The sequence below is a fragment of the Halichoerus grypus genome, chromosome 1, assembly GCF_964656455.1.
Source record: "Halichoerus grypus chromosome 1, mHalGry1.hap1.1, whole genome shotgun sequence".
NCBI classification, from domain to species: domain Eukaryota; kingdom Metazoa; phylum Chordata; class Mammalia; order Carnivora; family Phocidae; genus Halichoerus; species Halichoerus grypus.
Genome location: NC_135712.1, coordinates 114,123,216 through 114,145,603, shown reverse-complemented (window position 1 = coordinate 114,145,603; position 22,388 = coordinate 114,123,216). Strand labels below are relative to the sequence as shown.

The window sequence follows — 22,388 nt, the reverse complement described above, 5'->3', positions numbered from 1 at the left end:
TGCTCTCTCTCTCTGACAAATAAATAAAATCTTTAAAAAAATGCAGGGAAATTAAAAACAGCTGACTCATTTTATTTTGGCATGGGTGGATGGGTTCTTTACAAATCTGAAATAAACTTCTAACTTGACTGTGATAGCATAGATTACTGTTCAGCAAATATTCATGCACTACCCTCCCCCACCAACTGAAGGCCCAGTATATGTCCCTGTACACTGATATTTAGGGTTGGCCATATGACTTGCTTGACTAATGGAATGTTAGTAGATGTGACATGAGCAGAGGCCTCAAACATGGTTAAGTAGTTTGGCCTGGCTCTTGCTCTCCAGTGATCAGCCACTAGAAATACATGATCCAGGTAGCTGCATTTGCTACAGTTCCAGAATGAATAACCTGGAGTAGACCTGAGGCCAACTTACAGCCCAAATCAGAGCCATCTAGCTTGAGCCTGGGTATATTCCCTGAGACACAATTGACCTGCATATCCATTAGCATGAGAATAAATACCTGTAGTTTTAAGCCACTGAGCTTTAGGGGTTATTTGTTATGCAACATTATTGTGGCTAAACAGACTAATACAAATTCCTCTTGCATACCTGTGTTTTTTGTTTGTTTGCTTTTAAAGATTTATTTATTTATTTGAAAGAGAGAGCGTAAGTGGGAGGGGCAGAAGGAGAGGGAGAGAGAATCTCAAGCAGACTCCACACTGAGCACGGAGCCTAACACGGGGCTGGATCCCAGGACCCTGAGATCATGACCTGAGCTGAAACCAAGAGTCAGATACTTAACCAACTGCACCACCCAGGCGCCCCTGTATTTTATACATTAATAGCTGTCATCAGCATTTGAAGCTAGTAATAAAATCTTTTATTTATTTTTAAATTTAGTCATTTTTAATTTCTGAAGTATTTTTTAAATGAAATATACAAAAGATAATTTATAAGCCACCATAATCCTACCACTAGATTTAACCAATATTGACTTTTCTCCTTTTTATTCCTATAGTAAGAAATTTAAAAATTTACCAAAATTTATGTAAGTAGAACATGTAATTTTTTATGAAAAGGCTCAGAAATGTGAATAATGATTTATAACTGGAAAGTAAATAGGATTAGATAATTTTTAGCTAAATTCTAGGTATTTAAAAATGGAAAATTTATACAATAAAATGATTGCAACTTCTAGAAATAATAAACTAATATTATATACCTATACATTTGTACTGATGATAGTGGTATTCTAAAAACAAATCTATAGGCTCATCTTATAATATAAATATAAATGCAAAAAATTCAAATAGAACATTAGTACATAAAACCTAGGTAAGTATCAAAAGAATATAGTGTAATAAATTGTATAATGCTAGGATACCATATAATTCAAAACATTGGTATATCAGATGCTGAAAAAGTATTTCATTTATTAGCTAATTAAGCATTTATATAACATTTAGCATATGTATAACATATAAATGCTTTATAAGTATCAGGTGATTTTTCCCCTCACAGTATCTTTACAAAATATGTACTATTATTAAACACAGTTTTCATATGGAAAAACTGAGGCAAGTAGAGGTTAAATAATTTGTCTAAGTTCACATATAAGGAGTCGTGGGGAGGATTTCAAACCCAGGCACTCTGTTCCAGAATCTATAAACATGACCACTCTGATACCCTGCTTTTAGATACTTAGGTATCAATTCTTAATAAAAATCTAGGTCAGGGGTCAGCAAACAATGATCAGTGGGCCAAATCTAGCTTACCCACCTTTTTTGTAAAAAAGTCATATTAGGACACAGTTATATGCAGTATTTATATATTGTCTGTAACTATTTTCATGCTACAATGACAGACTTGAATAGTTGCACACAATGACCATATGACCCATAAAGGCTAAAATGTTTTCTATCTCATCTTTTAATGTTTTTTTTTTTTTTTTTTTTTTGCTAATTCCTACTCTAGGTAAAATAGGACTAGAAAAACAATATGAAAAATAATAGTCAATGTCTTTTTAAATTGTGAAACATTTCAATTGAAGTCATCAACTTGGCAGGTATTCTCACAATTGGCATTACTATTCAGTTTTGCCGCTGAAGTAGACTAGAAAAGAAAATGAGCTAATTGGTAAATAAACATGAGAAGTTAAAATGATTTCACTTTGCTCTGTAATTTTTAACTAGAAAAAACAAGTATAAATAAGCAAAAATGTTTCTTAAGTTAAATACTAGAATCCAGTCAGACGACTGGATAAAAGGTAAAAAAATAGCCTTTTTCAATATTAAGAATAAGTACCTAATACATCTATATTCCTTCTTAATAGTGATAATGCCTATAAATTACTTAGGAAAATTTTAACAAAAAAGATAGAGGTTCTATATAAAGAAACCCATCTGATCTTATGAAGAATATAAAATTAGATATGAATGAATAAAAAGACATAACACTTCTGGGATGAGACAGGTTTAGCATCATAAAAATGCTAATTTTTTAAAAATAGTATACAGATTTAATACAATACTAATAGGATTCTAACTTTTGAAAAATTGCCTTAATATTCACAGGAAAGGAAAAATCTGATAGTAGCAAAAAATATGATAAAGAAGAATATAAGTGGCTGTTTGGCTACGACTAGATATAGAATACATCATTAAGTTGCCATAATTGAATCATAAGGCACTGTTGTAAGAACAGATAATTAGATCAATGAAACAGAGGAGAATCTAGAAATAGATTCCATTATTTATGGGAATTTAATGTACAGTATTTCAATTCAGCAAGGAATGAATACTTAATAAATTGTGATGACACAGCTGTCTAGCCATCTGAAGGAAAACAATGTTTGATCCTATCTTCTACAAATAAAATTCCTGGTAAGTTAAAGATTTAAATATAAAAAGATTAAAAAAGGAGTAAATAAAATATAAAGTTGGGGATAACTTCATAATCAAGACAGGAGAATGAGAAGATATTAAAATAGATATATGCGACTATATATGACACATATTTGTATATAAATATAAAAATATAAATAAATACATATATATAAGTTCCACAAAGAAAGGGTAGATTTGTGGAAACTATTTGTAGATCAGAGGACAGATGCAGGGTCAATGTCTTCAACATATAAATTACATTTATAAATTGACAAGAAAAAAGTAAACAACCCAATAAAAATACAGGCAATGGATATGAATAGACAATTCAAAGAGAGCAAACACAAGTAGCCAGTCAAGTTAGAGTAAAATGTTCATAATCCCTAATGGTCAGGGAATTACATATTAGAGATAACCTTCCCCCCTCCCACTTGCTGATTTTCAATTTCCCTTTTTAGTTTGAAGTTTGCAGTTCAAGTTGTATCTGGGTGTCATTTCTTCTTCTAACTCAAAACTCCTTGTACTTCTTGAATCTGAGAAACCATGGTATTAAGTCTGCATGATTTTATCCATTTATCTCTTTGAATATTATCTTGGCACATTCTCTGTATTCTCTTTTTCTGTGACTTCTCTTTGGCACATGCAAGAGTAGTTTCTTCTAGCTTTCACAATCCTTTAAATTTTTTTGGTCCCTTCAAATTTATCTTTTCCCACCCTCCTATTTATTTTCCTCATATAGATCATCCAGTTCATTAATTCTCTCTTCACCTGTATCTAATTTTCAGCTCAACCCTTCCAATGAGATTTCATCAATGAGTGTTCCTTATTTCTGGAATTTCTATTTGGTTTGTTTTCAGATCCTGTCCTTTTTCAAATAGTCTCATTTTCCCCTTATGACCTTTTTTTGTTTCTTCTTTAGCCTCTTTAATGTTTATTTAGATATTTCTTATATGATTGATTGCAGACTCTTGTATTATATGCAGTTTGTTGGTGGTGAATTAATTCTTAGAACATTATGTAATTTTTGATCTGTTCTTGTGAATATCAGCTTTTTCTATAGGAACAGAGAGTGTTTTGGTAATCAATCTTTGGTGATCTCTTTCTAGTGTGCTTTTGCATTTAATTCTGTCATCTGTCATCACCACTCAGGATCAATTTCTATGTTATGACGTTCCTCATTCATAACAGTGGTATGAATTCAGACTTCAGACTCATAGAGGGGACTATAATGTATTAGCAGTTTCATAGTTGTTGTTTTTTTTTTCCCCTACCAAAAGTCCTGGAAGGAGACAGATTCCCTTATTGCCTCCCTGGGATAAAAAGTCTAGTTGTCTTTCTTCTACTCACCCTTAGGACAATCTCATGGCTTCAACTACCATCTATATGCTGAACACATCCCAAACTTTTTCTCTACATACCAAAAATCCAACATAACTCAAATACAAATTATGAGGTTCTCACAAATCAACTGTTTCTTCTCCAAGTTTGTTAACCTGGCTAACGGCATCATTATCCATTCAGCTTCTTCTTCTTTTTTTTTTTTTTTTTTTTTTGAGAGAGAGAGAGGGATTGAGAGAGCAGGGGCAGGGGAGGGGGCGGGGAGAGGGGGAGAGAGAATCTTAAGCAGGCTCCATGCCCAGTATGGAGTCCATTGCAGGGCTCAGTCTCATGACCCTGAGATCATGACCTGAGCAGAAATCAAGAGTTGGATGCTTAACCAACTGAGCCACCCAGGCGCCCCTCATTGAGCTTCTTAAACATCAGATATTAGAACAATATGAATCAGAATCATCTCCAAATTTTCTCTCATGCTCAGCTGACATCAAAGCCGTGAATCAGTCCCACTTGGTATACTTATGAAATGTCTCTGAATTATTTCTCCCTTTAGGATGGTTCCTGCTCCTGTTTTGTTCAGGCCATTGTCTCTTTTCTACTCTGTTTCCATACCATGGACACTATGACGGAGTCCATGTTCCATAGTGGTTCCTCGTACTGATAATTCCTGCTTCCAAACTTTTCATTACCTAGCCTACAGAAAATGATTCAAGGGACCACTTTCTCAGCTCCCTCAAAGATGTTACCCAGTTAGCACCATTCTAGATGCACAGAAGAGTAGTTAATTCATTACATATAATGGATGCTTTAAGGCATCCACTGAGAAGGGTTGCTGGGAGATTTCTAAATTCCTTAGCATTAAGTATAAAAGCTTCACAATCCAATTTCACTTGTTCCACGAGTATTTTCACTTATTTTCTACGAATAAAGTATACGTCAGCAAAAATTCTATTAATATTCGCTGAAAGAACAATTACCTCTCAGTCCTCTGGCTCTTTCATAGGAATGATAACTCCTACATAGAGAACTTTTATTATACAAGAACTATAAAGTCTTGGGGCACCTGGGTGGCTCAGTCGGTTAAGTGGCTGCCTTCGGCTCAGGTCATGATCCCGGAGTCCTGGGATTGAGCCCTGCATTGGGCTCCCTGCTCAGCAGAGAGCCTGCTTCTCCCTCTCCCTCTGCCTGCCTCTCTGCCTACTTGTGCTCTCTGTCAAATAAAAAAAACAAACAACAACAACAAAAAAACCCCAAACTATGAAGTCTTTACACATGCATAGTATACATCCCCTCAATTCCCCCCTTACACTATGTATATGACTTTGTAAGAGTCTTTATAAAGTCTCTATCACGTGTTTTCTTAGAATTGCCTGTCTCTCTCATTCGACTCTGAAGTCACTGAGGGGAAGGATTCATTTTTATATAAGCAGGGTCTAACAGAGGAATTGGAAATCATATGATTAGAGAAGCCAGGCAGATAATACCAAGAATGGAGCTGGACAGTGGAAAACTGTAGGAAGTCAGGGGACAGTGTCAGATTTCACACATCTTATCATAAGGGGGCAGCCCTGCTCAGTTTTAGATTTTTGCCCCTTTTTGTGGAAATGTTGGTCCAGCTTAACATATTTTGTGATTTTCCAAGAGAATCATGAGATCAAGATTAAGTTATAAAATCTCCCTATTTTTATACATTTGCAACTAAATAATTTGAGCTATGAGGCTAGGCCATCTATGGAAAAACTGCTGTAATGAAATTCTTCCATGTAGTAAATACACAGATAAATTGTGGTTTACAGTGACCAAATTTAACACAAGGATAAAAAGAGGCATAATTGGGAAGTATATCTTACTCTCTTTCTTAAAACTCTCTTTGCATAAGTGAGCTTTTTGTAGGAACTCGAAGATGTCAGAACTTCTGAAGAGAATCCAGAGCACTGGCAGCCTGTATTTCAGCCTAGGGAAGGATTCATATGCCTTGGCAATCAGACTTAGATGACGAGGTTCACATTTTATTTAAAATGGTTAATATACAGAGCATCCATATAGACACCACCATGTTCAAATGTTGGATGTTTTGCTTATATCTATTTATTTGACTACAAGTCTCTGCTTCTCTTTTTTTCCATTTAGTATAATCAACACTGATGCTTCATCAGAGCATTAATCACCTCTCTGACCAAAGTTAAATATATAAGCACACTGTCTTCCTCTTGAAATATCAGGACACACAAATTTATTTTATTTGTAACATCCTCCCAAATTATATTACCCCTTATGAGGAAAGCAAGACCTGTAAACATCATCACATCTCTTACCTCAATATCAACATCTGCACAACAGCTGCATAGAAGACATGGAGCAATAATTTTTAGTACATCCTCTCTCCTCTCATTTTGAATTGTAAACCTTGGCAGGCATGGATTCCAGATCTGAATAACATAACCTATAGGTACACCAGGAGGAGCATAGATTGCTATCTATAAAAGCAAGAGAATATATATAAATCATAATAATTATAATGTCTAGTAATAACTCATTTATTGAATACTTTTGAAGTGTCAGACACTGTTTTAAGCACCTTTATTCATAACACATCTCTAAAAGGTTGGTACTATTATCCCTATTTATAGAGAAAGTAACTGAGGAACAAAGAAGTGAATTAACTTGTATCAGATTCCCAACTACAAAGAAGAAAAGATGAGGTACAAACCTGGGCAGGCTGCATGCATCGTCTCCACTAAAGCTTTGCTCCACTGGCCTTTGTACATTTTTTAATCTCCATATTTATGAAAAATGTCTAAATTGTTAAGGAACTCTTTTCTTAACTTTTTTTAAAAACAGTGGTTTAGATGTAGGAACACAGCTCTGGTCATGGTGCAGTTACTAAATATGAGTAGCAATGGTGCCAAAATGGAAAGAAAATGAAGCTTGGAATCTTGGCTCTGCCACTTAGCTAGGTGACCTTGAAAGTACCTCAGTGTGCTCATCAGTAAATGACTTCCTAGCTCCGTTTTTTACAATAGTGTAATATATGTTAATGTACACTTTATATTGTAGAGTATATTACATCAAACTCCCAGTTTTTCCTCAGATATTCCTGGATAAATATTACTATATCTAACCTAAATGATATGGAAAATAAATAATTCAGCATGAATAACTTCAGTTAACCTTTTAAAATATGTACAGTATTAGATTTCAAATATTCGTGTGCTTGTAACTGTGTCTGTCAGGCTAGCACAGCTCTCTCTGTGGAATGACTGAGTGGCCCTGGCAGGGCTGGTCTCAGGCCAATGGAGACACAGGCAAAAATCAACTTCCCTATAAACTCTCTGTGCCCCAGCATCTCCCCTGAGATCCGCATTCCCTATTAGTGGGCTGCCAAGTAAATGAAATAGACACCTGGTCTTTATGGAGCTAAAGGTACTCACAACTAGTGTATACCTCTTATAGGGGGCTCAAATACATTCATAATTTCTATGGATATATAAAAAAACAGGCACTGAAATTTTTCAGAGAGGGCCCCTCTGCGAGGTTGGCCCAAACTGTGGGATGAACACATGTAGGATATTCTAGGATATTCTCTATGGTGTCACTGCTCTGGCTTTGGCCAGGCTTTTCATGTTCCTTGTAGGTTAGGGACTTGCCCTACCTTCTTAGCTCTCCATGAAGATCAAGAAGCCTCGTCCCTGAGATCTCTGATCTCAACTTCATGAGACACAGTACTCATGGCCATGGGGCTAACTGTTCATTGTTTTCCACTGCCTTTCTTCTTGGACAATTTACTCTCAAGTATAAACTAAGAGCTTATGGACCAATTTTCCTTTAAATCTCATTTGATTACATAATTCAATGAAAGGGTAAAAATCCTTGCTGACCTACTTTACAAATGACCCTGGTAATTGTTCACTGACCTCCTGAAGGCAGCAAGGGAAACAACAGCTGTCACACTTTAGTGGTCTCTCCAGAGTTATAACTTCTTGGCCCATATTATCAAGAATCCTCATGGTAAAAGGCCTAGAAGCCCCACAGCAATTTCGGGTACAGAAATCCGTATCCTCTACTGCAAAGTAAATCCTCTGTCCAAAGCTGTTCTTAATTTCATATCTGTTATTAGTTTCAAAACCTGTTAAGACTACAAACATAAAAGAGGAAATCATTATGACCATTATGCTAAAAAAATACTGAATCTGTCCTAAGATACTATAATATGTAGTTATGCCACTTTCAGATGATACTTCAAGTAACACAGGGAGAAAGAAAAGGAAAGGTGTTTAGAGATGATCTAGATGGAGGATAAAAGGGAAAGGGAAAGAAGAAGGAGAGGGTGTTAAGGCATAGAGAAATGAAGAGTCCCTATGTGACACATGGAACAGAAAACAACTCATATCTTCCTAATTCCAAAGAAATGTCAGAAAGTCAGACTGCTGCTGAGGGATGGTGCAACGGTCTTAGTTGTGCTAGGTGTATGCAGAAAATATCCACTTGCTTGGAATAGTTTTCATATATTCAATTATGGAGGGGATGGTTGCTATGTTCACACTCTTATGAAATATTCTATTGAATAAATTTTTTTTTATATACCATATTCATGGCTTATGTTTTTGCACTGTGTGAGGGAAGGTAATGATAGGGCTTACTCTTAATGCACACGTGTAGAAAGGGAGAGGGTGAAAATGGAAGGTGAATTAGAACATCACATTAGACCCAGAATACCCTTGTTTAGCTCAGCAGTAGTTACTCAGAAGTGGGAGATGGGTATTAGACAACGGAAGAGGTGCTTGGCAACCAAGGCTGCAACTCATGGGCTATGTAGACCACTGGCATCCTAAGTAAGCTCTGTACTCTGGAGGGGGCTAATCTCTTCACAGGGATGCTGATGCCCGTGTGATATCTTACCAATGGGCTTCCCATACTGAATCACACATTGCAAATCTCTCCTTGCTTAGAGCCAGAAAGGAACAATAATGGTCCCACTAGTCCATAGTCCTCATTAACGTGGGTCATGGGATGTCAGAGCCACCAAAATAATGATTAAAAGATATATATGGGACAAAAAACACTCTCTAATGTCTGTGTGGATGCTTTTAGTCAGATAGAGATGTGCTTCATAAATTCTATCATCATGACCTCCCTTAAGTGCCTTTGCTCTGGCTCAGATAGGCTTTGGACTCTTTCTTTAAAAGAACCACGCTTGACCTCAACATCTGACAGTCACATGTTTTGTGAGAAAAAAATTAAACTGATTCATAACATGAAATCTATTATCTAAGTGTTTCATTAAGTAATTTAATCTCAAAATTCTTCGGATAGTTTATCTGTAAAATGAGATCAATGGGTTTACACAATCTCTAAGTTACCTTCTTCTTTTTATTATTATTATTACCAACATTGCTTTTTATTTTTATTTTTTTATTATTATTATGTTAATCTAAGTTACCTTCTAGTTACTCAAAAAATGAGAATAAAACAAAAGATCTCTATGGTTATCATTATTGTCTATAAAGTTTTGACTTGGTAAGTGTGTAAGTGCCTGTCGTACACTCAGATGCTGAAAATAAATGGAGTAATCTTCATCTCTTTATACTATCATAATCTTACAATACACACTTTCATTGAGATGAAAAGAAAACAAGAAAATTAAAAATACCGCTTTTAGAAAACTGCAGAATTAAGAACTACTAAATTTGGAATTTACCTTTCATGATTAATACATACATATTTCACAAATATATATAAAAGTTATACATTTAAAAACTATAGATGGAATGCTGTATAATTACAGTGTCTGTTTTGGTTTGGTTTTATTTTATAATGTCAAAAATAAATTTCTTAAAATATTAAAAAATTCAAAGTACAAATTATCAAACAACAAAGAACACCTTTCCAGAGAAAAGTTAGTATAAACAAACTAACAAAAACAAGAACATTATAAATATCTAACAGTGAACAGGATAAGCAATTTAAATAAAATAGGCAACAACTATACATTCTAACCACATCTATTGCTCTACTCTTATAATTCATGTTACAATTTCTACCAGTGGAAAGGGACTTTGCAGAGAGGTGAAGAAGGACGTAACAGATATATTCTAAAAACTAGATGAATGTTCATTAAACTCTTTATATCTAGAAGAAAGACACCACAGTTCATGAATCTATCCAGGTTCTCTTTTCCCTGGCAAGAATCCTGAAATATCTAGTGGCTTCCTAAGTTTACCTTGCATCTCAGGAGTGATGTATCCAAGGAAATATTTATTGGCCATTCACATGAGCAGGAGTGCTGTTCTAAGAAGCCAGGCCTCCAGGTCCGTTGGTCAGCATCCTCCAACACTGCATTAGCCCTGTACCCAAGGTGATAATCCACAGCCCACAGAACAGAGGTCTTACAGGGTTCATATGAACTCCTAATAAAGTCTGTGGGCAAGAGGGGTGCCTGGGTGGCTCACTCGGTTGGGTGTCTGCTTTTGGCTCAGGTCATGATCCCAGAGTCCTGGGATCGAGCCCTGCATCGGGCTCCCTGATCAGCGGGGAGCCTGCTTCTCCCTCTCCTCCCAGCTTGTACTCTTTCACTGTCTCTCCTTCTCTCTCAAATAAATAAAATCTTTAAAAAAAATTGTGGGCAAGAATACAATTTTCCAAAACATACCCATCCAAATTGAAGAAGTTTACTTGCTTTAGCAATGTACTAAGGTAACTGAACTAGTGCATTTGGTTCTGTGTCAATATCAAGATCATCATAGGCTGGGGAGAAAACAGCTGAAATGATTTCTAGAGAGAAGTGGGAGAAAAAGTAAGTTTTGATTGGTTTCCTTGTAAGTTAGGGTCTGTAGCATGAGAACAGATGCTCAGAATAATAGTATTTTACCAGTTGACTCCTAATTTCCAGAAATGAGCTACTGATAATTACCATCATTTCATTATCATGAAGAGAGACATTTATAAATAATCAGTGAAAGTGTTACATTTGTGGTTGCTGATATACCTTTATCTGTAAAAACATCTTCTCTTTCTAGAAATATGATCAATACAATGAATACATACCTTCCAGAAGCTCAATTTGCTGATGAATCAGTATCTGATCTATCTATTACAGTAAAAAAAAAAAAAAAATTAAGCTATAAGTATATTTCCATGCTTTCTACACCAACCAAATTAATATTAGTGCTTTTATATTTTAAGGAATACATATAATCAATTATCAATATTTATCAATATTTAATATTAGCATATCTTACTTCTAAACTTTTATACCTTAAAATTAAAGTTACTATATCTTTAACTGAAAAACAATCTATTGAATGTGTTCACTATTAATGTGGGCAAATTCAGGTCAAATAAAATTGATTTACACTGGAATCCCTCTAAATTTTTTTTTTTTTTAAAGTTCCGTCTTGAAAAGACTTAAGAAATATTAATACTCTTTATCCATTTGAAGAGATTCTTTCCAAATCTAAAAAAAAAAATTTGAAGTGTGCTTGATATCATCTTTAGGAGCAGGTAATAACTTCCCCTATACATTCTGTAAGGCCTTGATTTTAAAAAGAAAATTGTCGGAGAATATATGAACTATGAAAAGTTCTTACAATCATGCTGCCCAAGTGCATTGTGGGAAATTAAATTAGTACACAGAGTACAAGAGAGCCAATTCATTTACTGAAAACTGGTTGGTTACCACAGGAATATATTTATTTGTTTATTGATCAGACAAATAGAATTTCATATTCCTACTCTACCTACCAGATTTCCAACACTGGGCAATACTAACACTCACATTGAGAGGATATGATATCATGCAGTACGCTAAAATCCAGGATTTTTTTTTTTTTTCTTACTGGTGGCGTTAATAAAATTGGTTCTTCCAAAGAACAAAGCATCATAAAATGCAGTTCTATTAATTATAATAAAAAGCGTATCATGTTATACACAAAATATTAACTCTTTGTTTTTGGTACCACTTATTGACACTCAACACCAAATTTAGTTTAATGTTTCTTTTCACCTTCCAGGAAGTTATTTGGTGTTGGGATTAAAGACAGTGAGATCCAGAACCAAGGTTCTAGAAGTAAGAAGCCATTCCCACTTCCTTAGTGTTTTGGCTCTGAGTCAATTATACAACTTCTCTGGACCTCAGTTTCCTCTTCTGTAAAATGATGATAATATTAGCACCTATATATCATAGAGCTTCTAAAAGGATTAAATAAGTTAATACATGTGTTATACTTAGGAACAAAGTCTGGAAAATAGTGCTTAATAAAGATTTGTTATTGGCCATTACCACAGATTATATTCAAAAATCATAGAAAATACAATTTCCTAAGATATTTGTATTTTGCTTTAAAAGTAAACTTCACCTAGAAGTATAGTAATTTGTCAGCATTAAATGTTGTTTTATCATTTCAGACTTTTGTGAATTAGTCATTTGTTGATTTCATTAAGTGAACTATAAGGACAGTTTTATTTTTTATGAGTGTTTCATTTATTTGAAATTACCTGACTTAAATATTCCAATCCAGGTGGACAGTCTAATGGAGGTGGTGGTGCTGGCATGCATGGTACCCCTGCAGGTCCACCTGGCGGATTATACACTGGCTGGTGTTGGACAGGAAAGCCTACTGGGCCAGCACCTGAATAACCAGCTGGCGGAATTGAGTAGCCAGCCTGGGGGCCAGGATAGCCAGCCTGAGGGCCAGGATAGCCAGCCTGGGGGCCAGGATAGCCAGCCTGAGGGCCAGGATAGCCAGCCTGGGGGCCAGGATAGCCAGCCTGAGGGCCAGGGTAGCCAGCCTGAGGGCCAGGATAGCCAACCTGGGGGCCAGGGTAGCCAGTATGTTCTGGAGGTCCTGAAATACAAACAGATGAAATAATTTGTAACTACACAGAAAATGAAACATGAATTCTTTTAGGATTACTCCTAAAACTCTGCAAACTGAAATTTCAGCTCAGAAATCCTGTTTCTATGAAGCTTAAACGTTGTGTTTTTATCTTTCAGCAAATTTTCAATGAAATATCTGTGGTTTCATATCCACTCCTACAGGGCTTGGGACTGTGAATAGAGTTGGCCCAAGCCTTATCCATTGTTCAAAACTCAGTTGAAAATACTCTTGAAACCTAAGAAAGTGACAGAAAATCAACAATGATCTAGAGTCACCTACATAAAGAGTCTGGAATACTTTAATAGAAAAGAGAGATGTCATTGTGTCAAAGGCCCAAAATAAAGGCTTTGAGTCAGCATTTCTAAAACCAAAGCACTCTATAAAAATATGATAATTCTGGAATTGTAGGGAACAGTACCTCCCTTATGTAAAGAACTACGGGTGGTTTTACCCCCTCAAGAAATATTTAGCAAGGTCTGGAGACATTTTTGGTTGTTTCAGCTGGAACAGAGGGTGATACTGGCATCTGATAGATAGAGGCCCAGTAATGCTGCTAAATATTTCCTGAAATGCCAAACAGTTCCCTGAAAAAAAAGAATTATACATCCCAAAATATTATAGTGCTGCTGTTGAGAAACCCTGGGTAAAAGCATGTTGTTACTTCCAGTATTGTCCACGTGCTTATCTGGGTTAACAACTGGCCTGAACTTTTAACCCATGGCACATTCCTGTCCTAAGACCTCCTACAAGAAAAAAAAAAAAAAAACCCATTATGATAGTTAGGTTACAAATTTAAATTTCATAATTTACTGCTCTCAGCACTCTGAAAAATACAATTTGAGAACCAAGGAAGGGAAAAAGTTACAATAGGCAAACTTGTCTTAGGTATTTAATAAGCACAGGAGAGGAAAAAATTTAATAGATGTATATTCTGTATTCCACGTGAATCTGTGATTACAATGAAGCTTCATAAGCTTACATGAATAGTGCACAGAGTAGCAATCCCACAGGAATGGAATATAATTTCAAAGGAATGTGTTCCATAATATTTTAACAGGAAAGGCTATGTAAAATTTATTCTTAGATTATATAATTTATAAATATTTTTAAAAAAATCATTGATGGCAAAATACATACATCATTATAAAAAGATTTAGAAGAGAGACTAAATCTCATACTAATACCTTTTAAATATAGTTTTTATAATTCATTCCTTCTTAGAATAAATAAGTATTTACCAATGTTGTACAATGTCACTGGCTCTGGTCTAGAATCAGAGGACACAGCTATCAACAAGGTAATCTGTCCTCAGGATGCTTATAGGGCAACTTTTGGGAAAAAGTAAATAAATTCTTTTTAAAAGATTTCAGATTGAACTCATAGAGAAAATGCATGGTGGAGAGGGAAAGGTATCAACTAGTTACTTTAGATAGAAAAAAAAAAAAACCTCTGTTGAGATCTAGAATATGAGGAAGGAAAAGCTTTGTGTGAAGATCTGGTGAGAAATGTTCAAGAGGAAGGAAAACCAAATGCAAAAATCTTTGACTTTAGGAATGAATTTGGCATGTTTGAGAAAGAAACATCATAAAGGAGAGGAAGAGTAGAAACTGCTATCAGTGAAGAAATAGGAGCAGTTCATCTAGGGAGCCCATTCATAAGGAGTTTAGATTTTATTCCAAGTGTGATTGACAGGCCTTTGAGGATTTTAAGTAGACAAGTGAGTTCCATAATCCGATTTATATCTTACAAAGTTTTTAGGAGTGCTGAGCACTGGGATTTAAAATGAGAAATGCAGATGCAATCCCTTCCCTCACTGCCTAATGGGGAAGATAACTTTATATTTATTCTTTACTCTAGGGATCCACAACACCAGTATGATCAGTTGATTAACGAGAGTCGAAGACAAGCTCTTTGAAAGAAGGGACCAGATTTTTATGACTATATATGCCAAAAGAAAGTGTTGGGATGGGGAGAGAGAAAAGGAAGGAGTTGGGACAGCTTCCCTGAGGACCACCTTTCAGCTGAGATCTAAAGGATACAAAGGAGTTGAGTAAACTAGGGGCATAGGGAAAAAGGTTTCACAGAGAAGCCCTGGGACAGCAACACATACAGGGTTTCTACTCATCTGTAAAAAGGCACGTCGACTTGAATAGCAGAGAGTCAGGCTTAAGAGACAGTTAAAGAGAATGCAGGGGAGCCCTCAGGTCTGGTGAACCAAATTAAGCATTTTGGCCTTTATCATAAAAGCAACAAAAAACCAATGATGTACGCATTGAATATTGTCTGTAATATGAACAGATAAGCATTTTTAAAGATCACTGGCTACAGTGCAAAGATCAGATCACAGGCAAACCAAATGGGGATATGTGAGTTCATAGGTTACATTATTAGCATATTTCCAATCTTCTCAAGACTCTTGGAGAGGGTAGTTGATTATTTCACAAATCAATGAATTAAGCATACAGAATTACCTGAAATTTGGATAATATTTTCATTTGTATAAAGTCCAATTGATTTAATATATTATTAGTATAATAGTCAACAAATATTTGTCACTTATTATTTGTAAATCATTGTACTAGGTGTTTTACATATACTCTCATTCAATCTCCAAACAAAACTGAATTGGAAAATATTAGCCCCATTTTATGGATAAGAACTGAGGCTTTAGGGCACCTGGATGGCTCAGTCGGTTGGGTATCTGCCTTCAGCTCGGGTAGTGATCCCAGGGTCCGGGGATAGAGCCCAACATTGGGCTCCCTGCTCAGCGGGGAGTCTGCTCCTCCCTCCCCCTCTCCCTCTGCCGCTGCTCATGCTCTCTCTCTCTCACTCTCTCAAATAAATAAATAAAATCTTAAAAAAAAAAAAAAGAACTGAGGCTTAGAGGTATAGAGCAAGTTGTTTGAACCACCACACAACTATTAAGTATAGAAGCCAGAACTTGAAGCCTGATACATCCTCTCTATGCCTTTTTCCCACCTGCATAATGGGGACAATTAATAGTATTTACCTCATAAGATTGAGAATTAAATGAGTTAATCTACATTATGCACAGTGAGCTCTCAATTTTAAACTATCACTACTGTTAGCATCATTGTCATATTTAAGACCTGAACTAAAAAAAAAAAAAAAAAAAAAAAAAGACCTGAACTATATGTGGCCTTGGACTTGAGAAATGAAATTAAGCTATTTTTCTCACAAACTCTCAAGTCTGATTATAACTAAATTTAATTATGTATCACCCATTTTTAATTATCTGTGGGGTGGATTAAATCATTCTCCAAGTGCCTTGGATGAATATTACAGCTTCCTAATAATTCTTCAAACAGTCATCATATAAGAATTCAGAGCAGCAATCCTCAGCCCTGGCAGCACATTAGAATTACCTGGGAAATTAAAAAAATTACTAACCCTTGGGTCCCACTACCTGAGCTTCTGCTTTAATTTTCCTGGGCTAGTGCCCTGGTATAGTGTTTTTAAGAGCTTCCAAGTACTACTTAAGTGCAGGCACTCTTGAGAACTATAACCTTAGAGATTTTCTAGCTCACATTCTTATAACTGCAAACATCTGGCTGAGATCCAGGCCCTACTGGGAAGTTTTTGGCTAGACAATTAAACAGGCCATTTGGTTCCCAAGCAGATATATTTGCTCAGAGAAAACAAACCAGATATACCCTTCTGTCCAAACCTGATTCCTTTTGATCCTAAATCCCCAGGATGGTCTCTCAAGATGGTAGTTGCCAGACTAATTGTAAATCTGGGTGCACCATGAACTTTGCCATTTAGTAAAGTTCTAGTAATTTTGATAACTGCATTTGTCTAAATGAAAATCTCTTAAGTCTTCTATTCATTGGTTCAAAGGGAAACATGTATTCCCTAGTATGGAGTGATATGATTCAACTGCTTTTCTTAGATGTAAGGCATGATTCAGGATGTATACAAAAGCAAATACAAAATGAAAATGAGAATTATTCCCAGGCAGCTGCATTTTTATTACTTACAGCTTCCAGTTTTAAGCAGTCACCTCTTTTCTGTGACCCTCACTGTACACAATTACCCTCAGCTAATATCTGGCTCAAAAATACTCAGGGATAAATCTCCTAAATGTGATTACATGATGACAATTTTCAGAGATGAAGAATCAATTAAATCTTTTACTTAAAATGTGTATTTTGGGGTTTAATTTATGTCAAACTTTATTTGCTAAATGTAAACTCACTACTGTTTTTATTGACTCTACATCTTTATTATCCTGTATAAGTAAAAATTACATTTATGTTATTTATGAGAATACATAGTCAAGCAAAAAAACCAAGAACTAGGCTGCCAATTTCATTATTGCACTTTGAGTCAAAGACACTACTAAAATATACACACACAGACAGGCAGACACATACACCCTTTGGGGAATATCAATAATTGAAAAATTGGGAGTTTTTATTCTTTAAACAAATGTTTTAGCTTGGAATGCTGCTGAAGGATATTCAGGGAGATGTCTAGGCAGTAAATTTGTTCCTGGATGAGGAGCATTCATTTGTCCATCTGCAATTCAGGGAGAGGTAAACATATATCTACTTTAATAAAATATATGTCAGAAAGAAAAATACATTGTCCTTAAATAATTTTCATTTATATGATCTTGTGCTGTACTAAAATTGGTAAGGTGAATTCTTCACTCAACAAAAGCAATGCTTGCTATCAAACTTAATTTGCAGTAGAATCCTGTTTCAAACAAATTCCTTTTTGGATAAAATGAGATAGCTGAGTGGCTGAAGCTGAATTTCTAGTTTTCAAATATGCCTGATGAATGTTCACTTCCATATTTTGATTCTGTTGGTATTAGGAAAACAGTGTTTTAAAACCACATACAGTGAAGAAAGATGTAGGGATCGTAATGGAAAGATTATGGATGATTTCAAAGATATCCATAATTACTACTGTAAGAATTATTTTAAAAATATGTAAAATAATGCATACATTTCAGTATTTAAATATCCTTTTTATGCTTACTCTGCAACTATCCCAATAAGGTTGAACCATAGGAAATTCCTAATATTTGACTGATTTTGACCTATAAAAATCATAACTGACTGAATTACAAAAAACTAACTTATATGTTTCCTAGTCACTTATTTAGTAGCCATCCCAGTCAGACAATAAATATTTGCTGAACACCTCCTATCTTGCCTCTGAGTTGAGCTCTGACGCTCTACTGCCTCTGTCTTCATGCAACTTAGGGTCTAGTGGACACTCCACTTAAACCGTGTTTCATTACGGCTTGCTAACTATAAATTCAAAATAGTTTCTTACTGAATGATGAGGGCATGGCATTAATACAGAAGAAAAAGTAAGTCAGACTTTCAATCTGATATATTTTCTATGTACTTCTTTACCATAGGCCTTCAAAGACCACTCAACTCATGTGGTTTCAGTAGGAAAGCTGGATTGTGAGCCACCCTCCTCCTCCATTCAATTGGTTTCATAATACATTCAGCAGAATGGAGTCCATGAAGACTGTGCAAATTCAGGTAACAAAGAATCCTCTACTTCCATCTGGGCTTTTCCCAGATGGTGCAACATACCCTGATTTATTACAGATCTCTGAATTACCACAGGTCATTCCATCCCAACCATTCCCTTGTTTGTTGGCTTCAAGTGGGTGGCCTACCTCTTAGCTCTCTAGCTCTCAAGGCCCTGCCCACAGCTCCCACTCCCAACCTGAGTGGGATCACACTTACCAGATCTCAAGAAAACACACTGCAAGTCTGACTAACAGATCTACTCTTGAATGATATGTCACATTTTGGCACCTCTTAATAGGTACCATTATTTGAACAATAGTAAATACATATACATATCTAGGAGCTGATAGATTCAAGAAATTAGAAGCTCATAATCTCTGCGGTTTTGGCTCCAGAGTGTTGATCCCAGTTTTAGGAATTTCAGCAGAAATTCATATAAAGGGAAAACAAGCAAATGGGGAAGTGGTTAAATAGACCAAAGAGCATATGAATGATGAATGGATTTCTGCATTTGTGAAATGGAACTTAAAATAATTTACAGATATCATAGGAATGTCATGTTATAAAGAAATTTAATTTTTACTTCTATATATATTTACATACTTATATACATTTTATTCCTATTTATGCACATTTACACACACACACAATTATATATACGAAGATGAACAGTTAAAAGGTGACTATGACCTTGGCCAAAAGAATGTTTCTAAAGTGATCTGAAGCATCCTAATGCTGCAGCAGATTTAGCAGTGTAATAGTGTAACAATGTACATTTAAAAAGTTTTGTAAGTAAAATTAAATTAATATAGCAAACATTAAGAGAAGATCATGAAACTTCATGAAGGAAAGCTGAGGTTTCTAGTCCTACAGAGTATCTAATGTATCTAGCAAGGCTGACATTGTGGTGAGAGATAAATGTCTCTTTGGTATCTAAACAAAAATAAACAGAATATAAATCTTCTCACAAAACAGGATTTTGTTTTTCACACTTTCCCCCATATATATTGTTTTTCTCTTCAGAACTTTAGATTTTAAAAAAAGACAAAGTCTTTTATTATATGTTTGGTCAATACCCATCTTATTTAGAATTTTCCTTTTTTTTTTCAAGATAGAATTATTTATTTATTTATTTATTTATTTATTTATTATTTATTTATTTATTTTAGAGATAGAACAAGAGAGATAGAAAGAGAGAGAGAGAGAAAGGGTAAGAGCAGAGGGAGAGGGAAAGCAGACTCCATGCTAAGCATGGAGCCCAATGAGGGGCTTGATCCCATGATTCTGAGATCATGACCTGAGCTGAAATCCAGAGTTGGCCGCTTAACTGACTGAGCCACCCAGGCACCCCTAGAATTTTCTTGATAGTAAAAAGCCATAACATACGATTGGTATTTATTTAAACCTGTTCACATGTGAATGTTATGAAATATATAGCAAGGACATATCTGAAGATTTTATTACAACGGACTGACATATTAATTTATTATCTGTTAATTTGAGTTAAATAATGTTTATGTATATAAAGTGCACATTAAAAGGGAAAAACTGATCTAGATGGAATATAGTATAAATTATATAACATATTTCCCAGTAAGACTAAAATTCCTTAGGCTTATCTAAGTTTTTTTTTATTATTATTATTTTTAGAGGAAAACTTAGTGAATATATGTGTAGATTGTCTCTACAGTCAAAACAATGAACTAGACTCTGGGTTCTGAAGCATAAACAAAACAAAGGAAATTATATCTTTTCAGAAACTGAATAAAACACTATGACAAAGAACATATTAACAACAGATTTAACATTATAAAACGATTAAATTACTTACTTTGTTTTTCCATGATTTAAAGAGCTCTGAAAAAGAAGACCTGATATTACTACATTGTCTACAAATTTACAGGCCAAATATGACTATTGAAATAAGATATTCTGAAACTATACATACACATAGGATATTCTTCTATTCATCTCATCTACCAGAATGGTCATTTAAACCCTTTGGTCTTGATCCCATTCCCCGTTGATGTGGTTCTGAGTACAACTTAAGAAGTTGTGGGTCACCCAAGGATGGTGGACATTTTCTACAAACCTTTGTGGAGAGAGGGTCCTATGAGGCAGAAAGCCAAAAAGAAAACACTGTGATCTTAAGACTCTACATTGCAACCAAATTAAACTCCAAAACTGGAACCTTCCAATCTATACAAAAGGAGTGCGTGATCCAGCATCCAGCCTTAGGTCTGGGCTCTAGACATGGTTCACCAGGACAGACGGGTTAGCTATCGGATCACACTACTGCAAATAGCTGTGGATTCCAAGTTCTGTGGATATGTTCTGCCCAACTTGAACAGTAAATCTGAAAAGGCCTGACCCTTTGTTCTATGTTTCAAGATACACTTTTAGCCAGAGAACCCACTCCCGGGGGTTGTCATAGCTGCAGCATCATGACAATTGGACCAAAACTTCGTGTTTGGCTATTTCTACAGAAAATAATAACAATAACAACAACAACAACAATAATAAAAACATTGCATTCAGTGCTTCTACCTTCCAGTTCGTTGAACCCTTTTCCCCTGATCTCTCCACTTAAAATCCCAACCCCCTTTCTGCCTGCTAATTACAATTAACACATAAGGCAAAACCTCTTGTACAGAGATCCAAGGAAAGGAAACTAAATAGACTAAAGCAGAGCTTATTTGTCCGTATTTGTTCTTTTCTTTCCTATTTGGTTACATTATTTTGAGTCTTAAATTACAGAGTTGTGAGAATAAATCCCTGATGGCAAAACTACTACAAAACAAAATCTGGGTCCTCGTTGTGCTGTAGGTTTTAGAATTTTTGCAATTACACAGTATCTCAAGCATGAAAAATGGTATAAGTTCAGGTATAAAATGTTAAGTGACAGTTGTACCTGTATGTGTGCCAAGTAAAATAAAGCACTTGTGGAATAAGGATGATACTCACCATGTCACCCTGTCCACTCTTGTTTGCTGTTTTAAAGATCTTTTGATTTTCTCAAACTTAAGGGTCTATTAACAAGAGGTAATGTCTCTCAGTTTTGGAAATGACTAGGCTGAGTCCTGGGTGAATTAATTAATTAATTAATTAATACAGTAACTTTTAAATAATGCCCCCACTACTCTTACTAAGAAACAAATCCTAGAAAAACTTCCAAGAAAGAGAACATCATATTTATCCTGTACTAAAAGAAAAAAAGTCTCTAAGGAAGTCAAATATATTGTACCACTGGAATCTTAATTACCTCAAGACAAATACATAACTTCAAATTATAATCTGATTACCACACACTTCTTCCTAATTCTGTTAAACGAGAGCTTCTGAGGAGATTAGTGCATCATATACTATATTCATTTATGTGTATCTCTGGTAAAATTATTCTATCAGACACCATAAGGCCCATTGTTGCTCTGGGCTATTTGAAAATTATAAACCTCTTCCATCAGGGAAGAGAAATATTGCAAGTGACATCAGTCATGGCTCCACAACTCATATTACAGTAAAATCCTAGACCCATTTCTTGGGGTCCTGAAATTTCTATCTTATTGCTTTAAAAAATATTAATGTACAATCTGGAACCCAAGGGAAGCATCCCTAATTTTGGAAGATCCTAAGACTACTATGCCTATAAACTAGGCACAAACTAGATTTGAATTATTTATCCACATTTACTTCTTAATTGTTTAAGAACAAACCAGTTAACATTTTTCTGAGTCCCAAGATGTGGATATATGTTCTGAATTATTTTAGCAAAATGTTACTGCTCT

General features: G+C 35.2%; 1 protein-coding gene across 11 annotated transcripts in view; it reads right to left on the bottom strand.

Moving 5' to 3' along the window:
- The window catches only part of LOC118548027 (phospholipid scramblase 1), a 28,579-nt gene that overhangs the window by 3,791 nt on the left and 2,400 nt on the right, over window positions 1–22,388 (bottom strand). For 4 of the 11 annotated variants that reach the window (XM_078070665.1, XM_078070662.1, XM_078070677.1 and 1 more), the window contains 7 exons: window positions 20,552–20,713; window positions 20,435–20,460; window positions 17,545–17,623; window positions 12,699–13,050; window positions 11,250–11,292; window positions 8,120–8,340; window positions 6,521–6,682 (listed from right to left, as the gene is read on the bottom strand). In XM_078070665.1, coding sequence (XP_077926791.1) covers window positions 6,521–6,682; window positions 8,120–8,340; window positions 11,250–11,292; window positions 12,699–13,050; window positions 17,545–17,623; window positions 20,435–20,447 — 870 coding nt within the window. In that variant the 5' untranslated portion in view covers window positions 20,448–20,460; window positions 20,552–20,713. The remainder of the gene's footprint in view (window positions 1–6,520; window positions 6,683–8,119; window positions 8,341–11,249; window positions 11,293–12,698; window positions 13,051–17,544; window positions 17,624–20,434; window positions 20,461–20,551; window positions 20,714–22,388) is intronic. The other 7 variants (XM_036111806.2, XM_036111804.2, XM_078070703.1 and 4 more) reach the window with 4 other exon arrangements.